This window comes from Amblyomma mixtum, chromosome 5 (assembly GCF_055824585.1).
Source record: "Amblyomma mixtum isolate Tamu chromosome 5, ASM5582458v1, whole genome shotgun sequence".
NCBI classification, from domain to species: Eukaryota; Metazoa; Arthropoda; class Arachnida; order Ixodida; family Ixodidae; genus Amblyomma; species Amblyomma mixtum.
The window spans coordinates 178,881,271-178,900,275 of NC_143016.1; the positions used below are offsets into that span (position 1 = coordinate 178,881,271).

The 19,005-nt window shown below is 49.5% G+C and overlaps 2 protein-coding genes across 2 annotated transcripts in view; one reads left to right on the forward strand and one right to left on the reverse strand.

Moving 5' to 3' along the window:
* The window catches only part of LOC149344919 (monocarboxylate transporter 13-like), a 62,039-nt gene extending 50,681 nt beyond the window's left edge, over positions 1-11,358 (forward strand). The window contains exon 9 of the mRNA XM_089547320.1: positions 10,691-11,358. Within this exon, the coding sequence (XP_089403446.1) occupies positions 10,691-10,857 (167 nt within the window). The 3' untranslated portion in view covers positions 10,858-11,358. The remainder of the gene's footprint in view (positions 1-10,690) is intronic.
* On the reverse strand, positions 7,032-8,090 carry LOC149344920 (uncharacterized). Its single transcript, XM_089542812.1, has one exon. It carries the CDS (start codon positions 8,088-8,090, stop codon positions 7,032-7,034), a length of 1,059 nt encoding a protein of 352 aa, XP_089398938.1.
* Positions 11,359-19,005: the final 7,647 nt, after the last annotated feature.

Below are 19,005 nucleotides of genomic sequence, written 5' to 3' on the forward strand. Positions count from 1 at the left end.
GTAAACCTACTGCTCCTTCAGAGTAACTACTCTCTGAGTGGTTCTAGCGGTAACCACTTTCTGGTTACGCCTTGCTACCCTCTAGAGAAACCCTACCGCTCCTTCCGTGGTAACTACCCTGCGATTACGCCTTCCTACGTTCTTATCATACACTCTTTTTTTCCACGGTAACGCTGCTCCTCCTTCCTGGATAACTACCGTCCGGGTGGTTCCCATTGTAACCACCCTGCGGTTATGCCTTCGTATGCGTTCTTGCCATGCCCTCCTTTTTTCCACGGTCCTCCGGTTGGAGATTCCTCCGTTCTCGCGATACCCTCCTCCTTCCAAGGTAAGCACCCTCTGGATGGTTCCCATGGCTATGCACACGAGGGTTTCACTGACAACTACGACTACTGCGACTACTATTATACTACTGCCACTATGTGAAACCTAGGAACAGGCGCCTGACAATGTCGCTGCAAAAGCTGTGAGTTCACTATGCGCACAGTTGAGCATGTAACGCCTCACGAGCAAGCTCCGCTGCAATCCCCTTAACGATATCACCCGCTCACACCCCCTAATTTGGAGTTATTGACTCAGTGGCGTATTTTTTCTTGATCGCCTTGTCCACACCAGTTGCCAACGACTTAAAGGTGCACTGAAGATGAATCTGAACTCCTATTTTGCCGCGGGAACTCTATCTACACGTTCCGAGCATTCTTAGAAACTTCGACTTATTGCTCTGTGTGGCCGATTTCCCTAATTATATCGAATTAACGTCCGGCTCCCGCCTTTTTTTTCAATTCTCCCCGTACGGCGGGCGGAGTTGACCAACGCGTGGAGTGTCTTTCAGCTAGCTCCGTGAAGGCTTTGCTTTCGCTTCATTTTGTTTTTTACGTTTCCGTGAATAGATAGTTTCATTCACAGAAAATATAGCCGCAAAATAAGCCCGCAGAAATAAAAATACGCGCGGACTGTTTGCTACTACGGATTACTACGTATTACTCCGCCGACGACAGAGCGGCAAGCCACCACAGGACTGGGTGAAATGCACTCCACGCGTTGGTCGACTCCGCCCACCGCAAGAGCAGAATTCAAAAAAAAAAGCCGGGAGCCGGACGTTAATTCCATTTAATTAGGGAAATTGGCCACACAGGACAATAAATCGAGGTTTCTAAGAATGCTCGGAACGTGTAGATTGAGTTCCCGCGGCAAAAAGACGAGTTCAGATTCCTGTTCACTGCACCTTTTAAGCAGGGCGAAAAGTTAGGCATGTTGTCATTAATTCACGATGGGTACAACAGCGCGGAAAAACGACGAAGCAGGGTAGGTAGGCCACACACAACAAGCGGGTGTGTGGCTAATTACCTTCGTGTCTCGCCCTTTTTCGGCGCCCTTGTAACCATCCTCTGACTTTACCTATTCAAAATATCCTGATGGCATATGCTTGTATGGCAGACAACCGTTAACGGCAGCCGGGTATTTGCTTGTCACATTTCACTCGTACGATGTAGTCAATTTTTGGCGCGATGTAGTCAAATTTTGTCAAGCCACAGCGCCGAAGATAATCGCCTTTTCTATATTCTAAAAACTGATATGGCTATTACTAAGGACTGGCTAGAAATCTCTAATTGCAACTAGGCGCCTAACTCTTAGTTGAAAAGTCCAGCATTAAAAATTAGTTACCCAGCTTACTACTTTAAAGAATTCGCAGGTTTTCTGGTTTCCGCCAACACTGGTAATACTATGCCACAAAAGGCATATTTTACCCCAATAAGTCTATTTTTGAAAATTACTAGTCTTCCCAGTGCAAGGTGGGATTTCTTCAGTGAAGCTTCACAACGGGAGCAGGGCTAACAGCAGTCCGAGGTCAGCTGGTCGACAGGAGCGTGCACCAGGCGATGGCAATGCGGCTCGCGCGTATGCCCGTCGTCTTCCTTACAATGGCCCCGGACAGAAGAGAAGCCATCCTGGCGACTTAAGGGGCGGACAAGACAACGGGGTCGTGGTATGTCTTGAGGCGGTGTATATGTACAGTCTCACGGCCGCGGCGTCTGAGATCGGGTGACGACGTGAGGGGCTCAACAATATAGTTGACGGGAGATGTTTGCTGCAAGATGCGGTAGGGCCCGTGATACCTAGCGAGCAATTCCCTGGAGAGGCCCGGAGTACGGGGAGGTATCCACAGCCAGACAAGAGAGCCGGGCGAGAAATGCTGGGGAGGTTGATCTTCATCGTGGCGGGTTTTCTGAAGGGTCTGGGTAGCTGTCGTGAGCGACCGGACGATCTGGCGGCAGTCTTCGGCGTGTCTGGCGGCTTCGGAAACAGTGGTGCACTCAGATGCGTCAGGGTGGTAGGGGAGAATAGTATCAATGGGAACGGAGGGATGTCGGCCGTAAAGGAGAAAGAAAGGAGAAAATCCGGTCGTAGACTGCGTAGCAGTATTGTACGCCAATGTAATATACGGGAGAATGAGGCCCCAGTTCGTGTGGTTCGAACCAACGTACATGGCCAGCATGTCCCCCAGAGTTCGGTTAAAGCGTTCAGTAAGGCCGTTTGTCTGAGGGTGGTAAGCGGTGCATGTCCGATGGATGACGTTGCACTCACGGAAAAGAGCTTTAATGACGTCAGATAGGAAGACGCGGCCTCTGTCGCTGAGGAGTTCACGAGGGGCACCGTGCCGAAGGATGAATCGACGCAGAAGAAAGGATGCCACATCCTGTGCCGTGGCAGCAGAAAGCGCGGCGGTTTCAGCATACCTCGTGAGGTGATCGACGGCAACAATGAACCACCGTTTGCCAGAAGCAGTATACGGGAGGGGCCCGTATAAATCAATGCCAACGCGGTCGAAAGGGCGAGGCGGACAAGACAGCGGCTGCAACTCGCCAGCAATACGGTTGGTGGGTTTCTTGCGGCGTTGGCAGTCGAGACAGGAGCGTACGTATACTTCAAACGAAATTGTACATGCCACGCCAGTAGCAGCGGAGGCGGAGGCGCGTGTAAGTCTTGAAAAGGCCAGCGTGACCGCATTGCATGTCAGCGTGAAAACATGAACAGATATAGGACCTGAGATGGCGAGGTATGACGAGGAGCCATTTTTGTCCATCAGACTGATAATTACGGCGATAAAGCAGGTTATCTCTGATCTCAAAATGTGAAGCTTGACGGCGCAGGGCGCGAGATGGCACAACCGCCGATGGGTCGGAGAGAAAGTCGAGAAGAGCACGAATCCAGGGATCCTTGCGCTGCTCAGAAGGCAGGTCACTGATGGCGGGAGACAGAACAGGGGCGTCGATTTCGCAGAGGCTGGCAAGTTCGGCGGGGAGCGGGGAGCGAGACAAAGACGCAGCGCCCATCGCCCCAGTCGGCCGGAATGATCCTTTAGTGAGGAAAGCCAACAAAAGGCGTAGTGATCCGTAACGACGTCGAAAGGACGGCCGTACACGTAAGGGCGAAACTTGCCTAAGGCCCACACAATGGCGAGGCACTCTTTTTCAGTCACAGAGTAGTGAGACTCAGCCTTGGTAAGTGTGCGGCTGGCATAGGCAACGACATATTCGTCGAAGCCAGATTTGCGCTGGGCGAGCACTGCACCAAGACCAATACCACTGGCATCCGTGTGGACTTCAGTGGGGGCCGCCGGGTGGAAATGGCGCAAGATGGGTGGTGCCGTGAGGAGACGACGCAAGGTGTTGTAGGCGTCGTCGCATGCGGGTGACCAAGCCGAAAAATCAACATTGGGGCGGAGCAACTGAGTCAAAGGGGCAGCAATTGAGGCAAAGTTGCGAATGAAACGCCTAAAATAAGAGCAGAGCCCTAGGAAGCTGCGAAGTTCCTTAGTGGTGGAAGGTTTGGGAAACTCAGTCACGGCTCGAACTTTCGCAGGGTCAGGGCGTACACCATCTTTCGACACAACATGACCTAAAATTGTCAGTTCACGGGCAGCAAAGGTGCATTTTTTTAAGTTCAGCTGCAGGCCTGCGTTTCTTAGGCATGTCAAGACGCGTGCTTCAGGCGACATAGATGCGTTTGAAAGTCGGGCGAAAAGATAACTATATCGTCCAGGTAGCACAAGCATGTCTTCCACTTGAGACCACGCAAAACGGTAACCATCATTCGCTCGAAAGTAGCAGGAGCGTTACACAGGCCAAAAGGCATGACGTTAAACTCGTAGAGGCCGTCAGGGGTCACAAACGCGGTTTTGGCACGATCTGCAGCTGACATTGGACCTGCCAATAACCAGAGCGCAAATCAAGGGAAGAAAAGAGCTCCGCGCCTTGGAGACAGTCCAGAGCGTCATCAATACGGGGCAAAGGGTAGACGTCTTTGCGTGTGATCTTATTAATGCGGCGGTAATCGACGCAAAATCGAACGGAGCCATCCTTCTTCTTGACGAGGACAACCGGTGTGGCCAAGGGGCTGGTGGAAGGCTGAATAACGCCGCTCTGAAGCATGGTGTCAACCTGTTCTTCAATAACTCGTCGTTCAGTGGCGGAAACACGATATGGGCGCTGGCGCAGAGGGGCATGGGCGCCGGTGTCAATGCGGTGCTCGACAGGCGTCGTGCGTCCAAAAACACGTTGGTGGCAATCGCAAGAGGAGCGAAACTCCTCAAGAAGGGCAAGAAGCTGGGGTGGGTTCCCTGAGTTGGCGGAAGAGTGGCGTCAATAGAGCGAAGGAATACGTCGGTCGACAACGTGGCGGGCGCAGGAGTAGGTGAGCTGAGGGCGTCCATGGCGACCGGCGGTGATTCTGCGGCAGCGTCGGGATGGTTGAAAACATAATCAAAGAGCTGCACGGTCCCGACGCACTCCCCGCGGCGCAATGCGAAGGGGCTGGAAAACGGGTTTAAGACCCGCAGTGCGGTGAGGCCGGCGGATAAAGTGAGCAGGGCATAAGACAGAGGCAGACAATGGCGGCGTAGAAAAGTAGGAGACGGCGTGAAGATGACACTGGCATCGCGAACGCAGTCGCAGGAGAGAGGCACAATCGCGGAAGAGCACGCAGGAATATCGGTACTGTCGGCGACAAAAGCTTTGGCAGAAACAGGGGCACCACAAATTTCAGTCTCTTGCACGGGATTCGGCAGCGTAGAGAGCTCTACTTGAGCCCGAGCACAGTTGATGACCGCGTCGTGGAGCGATAGGAAGTCCCAGCCCAAGATGATCGAATGCGAACAGGACGGCAGAACGATGAACGCGACCAAATATAAAATGTCTTCTATGACTACTCGAGCAGTACCAAAGCCACCTAGACTAGACAAGGCCTGTTCGCTCCTCCTCTCCACAGGGGCCTACGTCACACTAGTTGCCCGACCCGCCCGACCGGTCCGACCGCGAACGACGGTGAGAGTTCGGTGAAACACAGCACAGGCTCATAGAAACGCAGGCCTGTGGTTAGGTTAGGCAGCGAACGTGCTGACATTTCTCTTTTCCGGCTTCTAGGTTTTCGAGCTGCAGTGCGTCATACCGTATTCTCCTGGCTTGTGCACGTTGAAATCATGATGTGGTGCTAAAGAAAAGCACATTTGTAATCGCTGCAACATGGGCCGTTGCTGTGTGCCGGGGTGCCGCGGAAATTATGTTGGTGGCCCAAAAGTTAGAGTGTTTGGTTTTTCCTAAGATGAAGCTCACAGAAAAGCTTGGATGAGAGCAGTTCCTCGCAAGGATTTTACGCCAACCGTACATTCCAAGGTAGAAAGTAAAAACCTTCTGTAACTTTAAAAGTTGTTGAAGAATAGTTTCGGGAGAACCGGATGTAAATAATTAAGCTTTCTCATGCAGGTATGCGAGCTCCATTTCCATAAGCAAGACTTCATCACCAAGCTCTCACATGATGATAAACAAACAGGAAGAACCATAGAGCTCAACCGCGATCGTGTTCAACTTCAAAAGGGTGCAGTGCCTTCCGTGTTCCCCAATTGCCCATCATATCTTCCTTCTACACCTTCATGAGGGCACGTCGGGAAAATGTAAATTTTTGTAAATTGAAGGATGACGCCATTCAGAACAGCAGTCAGAAGAAGGCAGTTGCCAGGAAACTAAAAAAAATTAAAGAATTGAAATATTTTAATGCAGAGCACTCTGACCAATAAAATGTCCATAAAGTATTCATGTTACTGTTTTGCATGACTTCATTCATTTTGTTTATTTTAATGTCTAACACGCCATCCGCTTTCGAACATAACAAAAAAAAAACGTACATTTATTTAAAAAGCAACCGAATGCATGAGATGTAGCAGGTACTGCATGTCATGCATTCTGCTTCATTCTACTGCTTTTCTGTCTAGGAAAAAAATATTTTGAAGTTAATATGAACTAAATACGATGAACTGAAGAGCAGGAACTATAGCTATGCAATGCTGTCACAAGTATTATCATGCAGCTATAAAAACGAAGCATTTAGCTCCAATACGAAGTATATTGTAAGGGCCACGAAAGATAGCATAAATTATAAATTAATAAGGAAGATATTTAGCAAAATTATGCTCGCGGTTAAAAAGCTGTTGTTTAGTCGCTAATCCATATTTATTGACTCACTTCTAAAGCCATTGTAGCTCGGATAGTAAAAAAGTGCGCTTAAAACTGCCGGCGAACCCCCGCAGTCCCGAGCGGAGGTCGGACAACTAGCGTGACGTCACGGAGCAAGCGGAGAGGCCTTTTCTAGGTGGCTTTGGCAGTACACGCTGCTAACGGCTGGATGAGGTGCGCACTTGCAGTTCGTAACGACAGGCCAGAAAGGGGCGTCTTCACTTTCCTCAAAGAGCGGCAAAGCGCTGCATCCATGACAGAAACGGCAGCACCGGTGTCGACAAGCGCTATGACAGATACACCCTCAACAAAAACTTCAATTAAATTAGCAGCAGACAAACGAGGCCTTTCAAATTTCTACGACTGCACAGTTCTCGCCTCAGGAACTGCGGCACCTAGTTTTCCTCTTGAGTGGTCGAGGGACCGCGTCGCATCGAAGAGATTGAGCGCCGACGTGGAAAAGGCGAACGGCGTCCAGAGAATGCGGTGCGCTCAGGAGACAGAGAACGGCTTAGGGGCGGCTCAGCAGGAGGCGAATACTGTCGCTGGGACCAGTAACCGGAAACTTCTGGATGTGGTCGTGAGGCGTTCATACGTCGAGGACAAAGCCGCGCCCATGACCTTGCAAGCCGCAGAAGTAGGAGATCGGGCGGTTGTCAGGCGTGCGCCAGGAGTTGCCCAGTTGAGTTGGCGGTCAAATTTTATCAGGCGTGCCCCAGGAGGTTTGCAGATGAGCAGGCGGTGGAATAAAAGCAGCAGGCTCTCGAAATGGACCAGGAGGCGGAGCATAGGCAAGTGGTCTAGGTCGCGCAACAACCTCCGCATAGGTCGGAATGACGATGTTCTTGAATGACGTGCCTCAGATTCGGAGTTGTGTGGTGATGTCTCTTGATGGCTTGAAATAAGCGAGAGCTGTCGAGCAACTTCTTCACGTATGAAGCTCCTGATTTGCGGTAGAAGCGATGACTGGTCTCTTGAAGCGTTCAGGCCAGCAAGCGAGTCGATGCTCGTGGTGTGTTCGCGTGTCAGAGCCCTCTGCTTGCGTAGTTCGTCGAAGCTCTGAGATATGGTGACGACTTCGGCGACTGTGCGCAGGTCTCGCGCCAACATCTGAAAGGCGTCGTCATCAATGCCCTTGAGGATATGCCTGATCTTGTCGGCTTCGGTCGTCTGTGCGTTCACCCTCTTGCACAGGTCCACGACATCCTCAATGTAACTCGTGAAGTTCTCTCCTACCTGCTGCGACCGCGCACGCAAGCGCTGTTCGGCACGGAGTTTTCTGACAGCCGGGCGGCCGAATACCTCTGAGAAGTTCGTTTTGAAAACGGACCATGATGTAATGTCCGCCTCGTGGTTCCGATACCACAGGTTTGCCACTCCCGTCAGATAGAAAATCACATTGGTGAGCTTGGTTTCCGCGTCCCACTTATTGTATGCGCTCACCCACTCATACGATGTGAGCCAATCCTCAACATCATGGTCGTCCGCGCCGCTGAAGATAGCGGGGTCCCGCTGGCGGAGAGAACCAGCACAGACGACGGCGGCAGGGCTCACTTGTACGGCTTGGTGGGTCGAAGGCATCACGGTAGGGGGTAGCGTTCGGCTGCGGAGTTCCAGAGCGAGAGGATATTACCCCAGCACCTGCACCTAATGTAAGGTGGGATTTGTTCAGTGAAGCTTCACAACGGGAGCAGGGCTAACAGCAGTCCGAGGTCAGCTGGTCGACAGGAGCGTGCACCAGGCGATGGCAATGCGGCTCGCGCGTATGCCCGTCGTCTTCCTTACACCAGAAACACCTGTATAACAGCTATCTTACCGGTTGTCACAAAATTCGGCGCATTTTAGAAACAAAGAAAAACCGCCGCGCGCACGGCGTCTCGCCGGCGCGAGCCCAACGGGAGAGAGAGAAAGCCCCGCCGAGCGCGTGCCTCTCTCTCCACCGCCATGGCGTGCGCCGAAGGAATGAGTCATCCACGCCGAATTCTCTGGAACAGACGAGTCGGTTCTACAGCTGACGGGGGGAAAGGGCGTAGCCTTGCGTGCACTAAGACACGTCCCCCTCGCCCGTCGGCGTCGGCGCCACTCAAGAACACGCTCGAAACTTCGAGATGCGACCCGCGACCTCTGACCAATGGGGACGCGCGGCCGGTGAGAAGAGGAAAGGGAGACAGCACTGCCAATGCTGCGTGTATGTTCGCGCCTACTCGGGCGCGAACAACAAACAGACGGGAGAGCGAGCCTATAAAGAAGGACGTTGACCGCTATCAGTCAGTCCGGACCGCCGTTTAAGCTTCATCGAAGCGCGCCCGTTCGACTCCCGGGAAAACACCACTCGGCCAGCATCGGACCAACGAGGCAACGGTCGCCAGTCTGCGGGACGGCATCGTCATGGAACTCTGGTCGTCGGACTGCCGCAGTGCCCGGTGAACAAATTGTGTTTTGTTTGTTTACCTCTCTCTTTTGTGTTGGTGCACTTTAGGTGCAATATTTCCTTGAGTATTGTATTCTCTCTCGAGTTTAACTTTGCACGAAGTGCATTGTTTTCTTAATCACTTTGTATGTGTTTTTACTAGTGATTGTGAAATCCTCTGTATCGACTCGTTGCTGTATAAACTTTGTTTTGTTTGTAAACCTTTGGCTCCGACCCATTCTCTGGCTTGCGACCAGCGAAAGCTGGGCACCGAACGCCCAAAAACCTCTTGTCACTTGGTGGCTGGTCTCCGCTGAGTTTGCCACGCTGAGTCGAGGGCATCTCCTTAGAGTCCGAGACCGCTACCCCCACACGCTCTAAGGGTGTCTGGGAGCTTCCCACTTAAAAGTGCGCGAAGTCAGGGTGACACCGGTACTCACCTACGGGGCAGAACGTGGAAGCTAACAAAAAGGGTTCAGCTTGAGGACAGCGCAGAGAGCTATGGAAAGAGAAATGATAGGTGTAACGTTGAGATATCATTTAATATACTAACAAAAGCTTCGTTTTTACATTGAGATCTGGGGAACCACCGATTTCTCACGTCTCCCCCAGGGAATTCTCACGAATTCCTTGCAGTTATTAATTGGAATTACCTATCTGACGACAAAGTTAGCAGTGTTTGATCAGAATTGTTTGCTCAAAAAATTGAAGATCTTGATTTCGTTCTTTTGTTATTACCTTTTTACTCACACGACGTTTTGTTCCGCTTTTCATTTTTTTTTTTTTGTGGCTAACAAGGAATTCTTGTGCCTTCTGAATTTTTAAAGGAGTTATATTTTGTTTTTTCTTGTTTTCTGTCATGCATTATACCTAGTGCTGCTCTTGTCCGAAAAGGCCGCGCATTGTATTTAATTAGTCAATATTTCGCCTCCTCACCCCCTTCCCCCTGTGATGAAAGAAACGGTAGTTCCAGCAGGAAAAATACTTTTCTAGCTACATTTCTGTGGTGGCTCCAGCTGAAAGTAAAAACTGTTCCAGCTTATACACAATTTCCGTTTTAATCCAGCTGGAAACGGATCTCATACCAGCTGGGATTGAATTGTTTCCATTTCAGTAATCTAGCCCGAAATGGGTAGGCAGCCAGCAGTAACCTGTATCCACTTGGTGTGCCCAGAGTGCAGGTTTGCGCTAAACGGGCTGTAGGTTTCACATTTTAGCGCAAAAGACTGGACGACAGAAAGACAAGACGAACACGGAACGCACTAATCTGGTTTACCATTGCATTGCTTGCACCAATTGTGAGCCGCGTTTCCTTATCGTTTCAATCATTGGCAGAAGTGCTCAAAAAACAGCCCGTGAAACCTTGGAAGCTTTCTTTATCAGGAAAGGGGGACAGGACTGCGTTAGTGACACGTCTATCGTTCTGTATAATGCCGAGATAAATTTCCTGTCGCATCTTATATGATTTCCTATGTAATTCCAAGTTCCTTAGTATTTAGATCTGGCGCAGGCCAGAATCGTATTTATATGCCTTGTTCTCGCTTCAATAAAGCAGTTGTCAGTAGCGCCCGTGTTCGTCCTGTCTTTCTGTCGTCCCGTCTTTTGCGCTAAAATATGCCTGTGAAGTCTGAACACCAACTAGCACTACATTTAACCCTTTTGGGCTATAGGTGGGGGTGGTGAAGTCGACAAGCTGCCGACCCTCTTCCGAACCGAATACCCAAATTTGCTGCGCCGAGTCACTCACTCCGGGCGGCCCCCTCCTTCGCAGGCTGGGTGCACGACATGACGCACTCGTTCGCGCCGGGCTTCATCCTGGCCGGCGTGTGCATGTACGTGGCCGGCGTGGTGCTCATCGCGGTGCCCTACCTGCAGAGCCGCAAGAGGCGCCACCGCCCACGGCTCTCGGACACCGGCGACCGCGGCGCCAGGGCCTAGCGCACGCCGGGGACTCCGCTGCGTCGGTGCCGCGCATATATGCGCTCGAATATTTGGAGCGCCATCGCCACCTGCCGACACGCACAGTGTGGCGGCAGGATCAAGCGCGTCGATCGCGAGCCGACACTCCTGTAAATACATCGAAGACATATTTTATTCACTGTTCCCTCGACGGTAAATAGACAGCGCCCATGCTCATTGATTCCGCGCTCTGCCCTATTCTCGTGTTTTTCCTTCGTTATGGGCGTGCTATAAACTGACTTCAAATTGCTTCCGACTCTATCCGCCTACAGGGCTGCGGAAACGCAGCGTGCCGCTTTGGAGAGAGGGGACATCTCCAAGTTCCGCGGCGCTCAGCGGCGGGCGCAGCGTGGGAGAAAATGAAAGCATCACGTCATGTGGCCGGCTTCCCCACGCCAAGCCCTCTTGAAAGCGTTCCCTTTCCTTCTGCTCTTCACAACTGACAGTGCAACTCCATCGTGTCACATCACATGCACCGCTCGCAATCTTTCATGAGTCGTTTTAGTGAATTACACTAGCCGAGGAAACAATGGTTCGTGATGCCCAGGAACGCTGCACGAGATGATCCTGACCCTCTGTAGCACTACACGGCCACAGCAAATGAGCGCAAGCTGTCGTTTTGTTTCTATCTTTAACTATGAGGCTGTCGTGCTCGGCTTAACGCTGAAAAGCATAGCGAGCACTTCGTGCGCCGGCTGCAAAATGTCAATTCGAGGAAAACTATCCCGATACTCTATCACATCGTCGGGCGACACATTCTGAATTGCGCCTTGCGCATGCAGCAGTAGCCTGGAAAGCTGGATGAGCTGGACGTCATCACGGATGACCCACGGCGCATCCACGATAGCGCACAGTATCCAGCTCGAGCTTTCGACACTCGGAGATCCAGGAGTGAAGAACATGAAGTCGTTACATTTTACGCGCCTGTAGGATGCAGCAGCTGCTTAGTATTAATTCCCTGTCATCAGATATTTTGTTGTCGTTGTCTGCTTTGTGAGCAAACAGTCACGAGCATAGGCCTGGCAGGTGGTCCCCAGGGAGCAACTTAGGAGGCAGGTGGCCCACCTAGATGACCTTGCAGAGTCATCACAACCTGCCTACCGGACAGTGAGAAAGCTGTCCACCGTGGTAGGTTGCAGTTAACTTAATCATTGGTCGCGCGGGAGCAGAAACCTGGGTCGCTAAGGCCCACCGCTGGGAGCATCTCCTATCGCAGGGCAGTGGCGCATCGCTTAACCTCTCCACCACTGCGCCACAATGGGTACGACGAATCCCAGGGATCTATGAATGCAAACTAGAGAAAGACCTCCATGTATGGATGGATCGTTGGAAAAAACTTTATTGATCATAAATTTCAAGTGTTATTTACCCTTACGGGTCACTGGGCGCCGTGGTCGATCCTTGGTCCAGGATGCCGCACTTGACTGCTGCCATCGTGGCTCGGCGCACGAGAAATCGTTGCGCTTCCTCGTCCTCGCTGGCCAGCAAGTGCTCCCACTGCATCACACTCGGCTGGTCTATTCTGGGCTCTCCTTAGGGCAGGTCCATGTGACGTGCATGGGAATTAACCCATTACGCTAGCGCTTCACAACCTTAGGCAGGAGCTTAAGTGTACCCTTCAATTTTTTTCTGGTAGCCTTAACCGGAGGGAACACCGCAGAGTCCGCCTTTCTCACGATAGGTGGCGCCCTCTGAAAATTCGTCTGCTACCGAGAAAACTGGCTGAAAGTAAACGAACGCCCTTCATAAAGTCAGTAATAAGAGTGCACGTTGTTGGGCGAGTCAGAAACGTGGAGGCTAACGAAGAGTGTTCAGCTAAACGGCAACGCAGTGAGCTATGGAAAAAATTCGGCAGTGGCTCAGCTCTCATGGTTAAGCCTGAATATAAAGCGAAAAGCTGCAGTTGTGCTCTGTTTGACGTCATGGCTGTCGCAGTTCGCGCACAATGCACTGGGAGCACCACGATAACGGTGGAGGCGTTCGGCCATCCACACACTGCCTGTACAGAGGCGGAGGAGGAGACGGAAATCGGCGCGGTTAAAATTCAGGGGGCACTTTGGCTCTCTAAAGTGCTGCAAGGTGAAAGCGTTTCCTGGCGCACTGTGTGTCCTTCATTCATTTTTTTTTATTTTTCAGATTTTATTTATTTCATTGCAATTTTTATTTTTCTTTATTTTCTTATTTTTATTTTTACGTTTCCATTTTTGCGTTTTTATTATCATCTACTGTTTTTTTGTCTTCCAATATTTTATATTTATTTTTTTCCTTTCTTATATTTTTTCTTCATGTTACAATTTTTCAGTTCCCTTTTTATTTCTGTTCTTTCCTTTTTCTTTGTTGTTTCTAATTTTTTCTTCTATATTTTTATTTATTTTATTTGAAACCCATGCATTCACTAGATGCGCCTTTATTCATGCTCAAACCTTCAGCATTCGAGGCGGAGTGGTAGCATCTCCGCTTCAAATGCCAAAGGCCCTGGTTCGATTCCCAGCCTCGACGCAGTTTCTTTTTAAGTAGTGACGCTGCGGCGGCGAGGCTGCGGCCATCTGCGCCGTGCGTGACGTCACCCGATCTCGCGCATGCGCAGAACTCGCCATTCCGTATTATGGCATATGCGAAGCTCGGCTCCGACCCTCGTAGTGAAGCTTTTCGGTTCAAAATTATAGGTGTAACGTTGGCTGCGATGTGTTAGCTAGCGCGAATAAAACAGCGGAAAGAGAGAGAAACAAACGGGACACACGCCACAGAAACTAGAGAGGGTAACAAAGTAATGGGATCTCCAATTGGAATGAAATGGTCCCAGTTGGGCGACCCAACTTGGAGTGCCGAAACCAGCTGGTACCTCACGACCCAGTCGGGTAATCAAGTTGGGTAATGCAGAACCAATTGGAGTGCCCAACTGGATAGGGAACCAAATGGACTGCCCAGTTGGATTCATGACCCCAACTGTCTGACCAATTGGGTTCAACTAGTTCCAGTTGGAACCAAATGGTATGCCCAATCAGACCCATTGTTTCTTTTTTTGACTGGGATGGCCTTCTGTTCAGAAAAAAATTGGTTCAAAAAATGCATGCAACTTATTACAAATACGTTTGTACTTTTGTAAGTAAACTGCCGAGCATAGGCAATTTTCAGCACAAAGTAACTTGCTTTGCGTACTCTGTGGTCCCTTGTTTTGCTCCGGTCCTGCACACTTGACGATGGTCGCCATCCTGCCAGCCGCATGTCACGTGCGTTTTCTGTAAGGTTTTACCGGTCGGAATAAGTGCGAAAGAAGGTAAGCGGTGCCATTTCATGTTTGTTGCTAATAATGAGCTATAGTTTTTTTTTAAGACAGATGTTATTGCCAGCTGGGACTTTTATTGTGTAGACAACACGAATTCCTGCCCTACTGCATTTGTTGTCGCCAGACACAAGACTGTGCACGCATTGTCGTTATGTTTGAGATATTTCTTGCGCTGAGCATGCATGAACTCGATGACAACACTATTTAGAAAAGCCCCAGCCTGTGAGAGCGCGCACTAAGGCCGCTCAATGTATTACGCACTCATGTAGTCCGAGTAGAAATGCGTGCCGTATGAACGTTTCGAGTAGAAGGGACAATACCATGAAAATTGGAGGGTATAACTGCCGGATCAATACATTTAAATATTCCTTTTTTCCCAACACAATAAGTGACTGGAACCTGCTACCTAATGGAGTGTTTTAGAGTGAATTTCCAGGCCGCAATCGACCATTCAATAATCTGATTATGCTGTTCTCAGTGTAGGTTCTGCGTCTCCGGTGTAGTCAGAGTGCTGTTGTCTTTATTGGAAGTTCTCAACATTTTTCTGTAACATTTTTTCTGTTTTGTTCTCTTTTGTATTGAATTTTACTGTTAATGTACTTACCCCCACCCCCCTACAATACTGTCTCTCAAGGCGCTGTAGGTACCTTGAATAAATAAATAAATATACGAATTTGCAAACAGTTAATGAAAACGATCCACCTCTCTACTTCAACAGTGCTCACGCGCAGGCAATCAAAGCGCGCACTCCCAAATTGGCGAAGCAAATAACTACTCGAGAAATAGATTTTTCAGTGCGCGTTCTGATTTTCGATGGAGGACGTTTTTTGTCCTGTTATCACCTAGAAGAAACAATGAATGATAATCTTACAGCTATCATTACAGAGTGCGCCGCAGAAGTAGGTGGTAGGATGGTTCGACAGGATACCAGCAAGCTATCTCAGAAGACTAAAGATCTGATTAAGAAATGCCAAAGCATGAGGAAGTCTAACTCCACAGACATAATAGAACTAGCAGAGCTATCGAAGATAATAAGCGCAAGGTAGCCGACATAAAAAAGTTTAACATGGAGAAAATCGAGCATGCTCTAAGGAACAGAGGTAGCCTAAAATCAGTGAGGAGAAAACCGGGCAGCGTGTTCGCCAAATGCAGCCGGTACAGCCAGCGATGACAGCGCCGCCCACCGACAGGTAGCAGCCACATCAAGGCTGGTTATAAATATTCATTCAGAACGACGGCTTGACATCGCCGCTATGGCGCAGTGGATTAGAGGCACGTGTTGCGTATGGAAGGTCGGCCGTTCGACTCCGCTCTCTCAACTGTAATTTTATTCTTTTTAATTTCATTTTTTTTTTTTCATTTTTCCCCTTTTAGGTCGCAAATCGTGATGCTTAGTGGCATATAACGCCGTTTAAGAGGATTTATTATCCCTTTTAGGTAAGCCGTTGTGACAATCTTCAGTCACCGTGATCAATTCACCGTGGTTTCAAGCCTTGTGGCTGTACAGGCTGCAGTTGGCGAATACGCAACCGGGCATAGGTAAAAACCAGATGTATGCGCTAAAAGACAAACAGGGCAATGTCATCAGCAATATGGATAAGACAGTTGAATTAGCCGAACAGTTCTACACAAATCTATACAGTAGCGAATGTAATCATCAAGTTACTGAGGGAGGCAGTAGAGCACAGCAATGGGACATCCCGCCAGTAACGAAGGAGGAAGTAAAGAAAGCCTTAGGAGCAATGCAAAGAGGGAAAGCAGCTGGTGAGGATCAGGTAGCAGCAGATTTGTTGAAGGACGGAGGAGAGATTGTGCTACAAAAACTAGCCACCCTGTATACGCAATGCCTTGTGACCTCGAGAGTACCAGAAGCTTGGAAGAACGCTAACATTATCTTAATTCATAAGAAAGGAGACGTCAAGGACTTGAAGAATTAGACCAATCAGCTTATTGTCCGTTGCCTACAAGGTATATAGACCTTATGCGAAATGCACTGCCATCTAGCGGTCGCCGCGCGCGATCCGCCATGTTGGAGGATAGCCGCCTGATTCACAGCACGTACTGGTACACGCTCGTCGCGCGCGCTCGAGTTTCACCGTCCTCAGTATGCCCACATATTGCTTAGTGCCTTGCTATACGCAGAAGGGTCACAAAAAGGCAAGAGGGCTTGATTTGAGCGCATTTCTATTTTTGAACTGCGATCCCCGACATCGGCGACACAACTGTTGCAGTACCGTCGCTACATGTCGAGACGTCGCGAAACACATTTCGTTATCGCCATGTAGCAAATGAAATTAGAAATAAGCTTTGTAGGCACGAAGAAAATATCACACAAAAGTAGTTTTTCTCCTGCGATTGCCCTGAAGTGCTGCGATTATCGGCCTCGCAAGAGAGTAATCGTGATCAGCTGTTCAGTGGTACGGGTCGCGCTTTGTGAGAACCGTCGCTCCTAGCGTTATCCGCCGCAGCGATTTGACGCGTTAGTTTTTAGTGCGAATATTTGTTTCGATGGAAACACCAGCAAGGGTCAAGTGCCCGTGGCACGGAACGTTTGTGCACTGCTAGTCAATCAATCGTTTCTGTTAGACCAGGGAAAGGTGCCTATTTTGTGGAGCGACGGCTTGATTGCATGTAGCGATTTCACTTAACCGACCGGTTTCCACGAAACCTTGTTTTGTGCAAAAAAAAAAAAGAAAGGACCGTAAGGGAAGCCGCTCAAGCGGTACCATAGTTCCAACTAGTAGCGGGAATGCATAACGCATGTAGAATCCTCCAAAAATCTCAGTGCACAACGGCTTGCTCGTCGTGGTAAAGCCATAGACACTGCTGCATTCACGGGCTACGTGTTTTTAACGGCGATAGTCCAAGAATGGTAAACAGTTGTGTAGTGGGGTCGTACGAGGACCTAGGGGTCTATGTGCCCGGTAATAAAAATAATGTGTTTTCTTTCTCTGGCTAGGGCACTAGGGCAAACTAGGTGCTCTGGGCGCTAGAGCACTAGGGCAAACAAACAAATGCTGTATGAACTTTTCAAGGAAAATGAAAAGCGTCGCATGTTGACAGGCCACTTTTTTCGACACTGCCAACATGAGCGTGAAGTTTACTATCGTTCGCTTTCGGCGTCGACGCAACACACAGAAAACGCTACCACAACAGCAGCAATTCAAGCGGCATGCCCGTTCGCAAAAAGTATGCAATCAAATAAAAACTGACTCAAACTAGACTGAAATGCGCACATTTTTAGCCGTAAACGAAAATTACACTTGCTTCGTACATTTCTTGGTGTTCAGCGCCGGCAAACTGACGTAGGACTCCGTGAAAAACTTCTATCTCCGTACCCGGTGGCGTTCGGACAGTGTTTTGGACGCGTAGTAAGTGTCTGTGAAGTCACTTGGAAACTTGGGCAGCAGAAACCGGTCGACTGACCATTAAGTCATGTTTACAGGCTCAAGTGACAGGAAATACGATTTTCGAGCCAGCACAGCAGTAAGAAAGCTAACGCAGGGCTCGCCTAAATCCAGAGAGCAGAGGCGGAACGAGCTTCAGCCATCCTCCAACATGGCGGATTTCCGCTGGTTCTTCTTTTCTCCGATAGATGGCAGCAATTTTGCATAAGGTCTATACTAAGGTAATCGCTAATAGAGTCAGGACAACCTCGGACTTAAGTCAACCAAATGATCAGGCAGGCTTTCGTAAAGGATACTCGACAATAGACCACATTCACACTATCAATCAGGTGATAGAGAAACGCGCAGAATATAACCAACCCCTATAAATAGCCTTCATTGATTACGAGAAAGCATTTGACTCACTGGAAACCTCAGCTGTCATGCAGGCATTGCGGAGTCAGGGTGTAGAAGAGTGTTATGTCAAAATATTGGAAGATATTTATAACGATTGCACAGCTACTATAGTTCTCCATAAAGTCAGCAATAAATTTCCAATACGGAAAGGTGTCAGGCAGGGAGACACGATCTCGCCAATGCTCTTCACTGCCTGCTTACAGGAGGTATTCCGGGGACTGGAATGGGAACAGTTGGGGATAAGAGTTAATGGAGAATACCTGAGTAATTTGCGATTCGCTGATGACATTGCCTTGCTAAGCCACTCAGGACAAGAACTGCAAAGCATGATCAATCAGTTAAACAGGCAGAGCAGAACGGTGGGGCTAATAATTAACATGCAGAAAACCAAAGTAATGTTCAACAGCCTAGCAAGGGAACAGCAGTTCGCAATTGGTAGCGAGGTGCTGGAAGTGGTAAGAGAATATGTCTACTTAGGGCAGGTAGCGACCGCAGATCCGGATCATGAGAGGGAAATAACTAGAAGAAGAATGGGATGGAGCACATATGGCAGGTTCTCTCAGATCATGAATGGTAGCTTACCAATATCCCTGAAGAGAAAAGTATACAACAGCTGCATCCTAGCGGTACTCACCTTAGTGTTCCCGGAGACTGTGATGGGGTCCGATTGATTAGATTGGGCGAGACTGATAAAGCGAGCCTCTTACTTAGCCGCCACGTTTTTTCTTTCATAGTGGCCAACAGAGTAGTAACATTCGGCTAGATGCCGATTACAAACACTACACTACCCTCCTTGGGGAAAGTTAAATGGATGTGCACACACACTGTCACAGTTCACTGTAGAGAGGTCTCTCACTGGCAAACAGTCACAAAGTCAGGTCTCAAAGTCAGAGAGATGACGTGGAGGTCTTCTGTTTCTCTGTGGATAGCGCCGTGTTGGAGAACTCTGGTGCAATGCAGGTGGTGTAGGCGGGTGCAATATAGGAGGTGCAGGCTGGTTCACTACAGGTGGTGGATATATGATGCCATCGCAGAGGA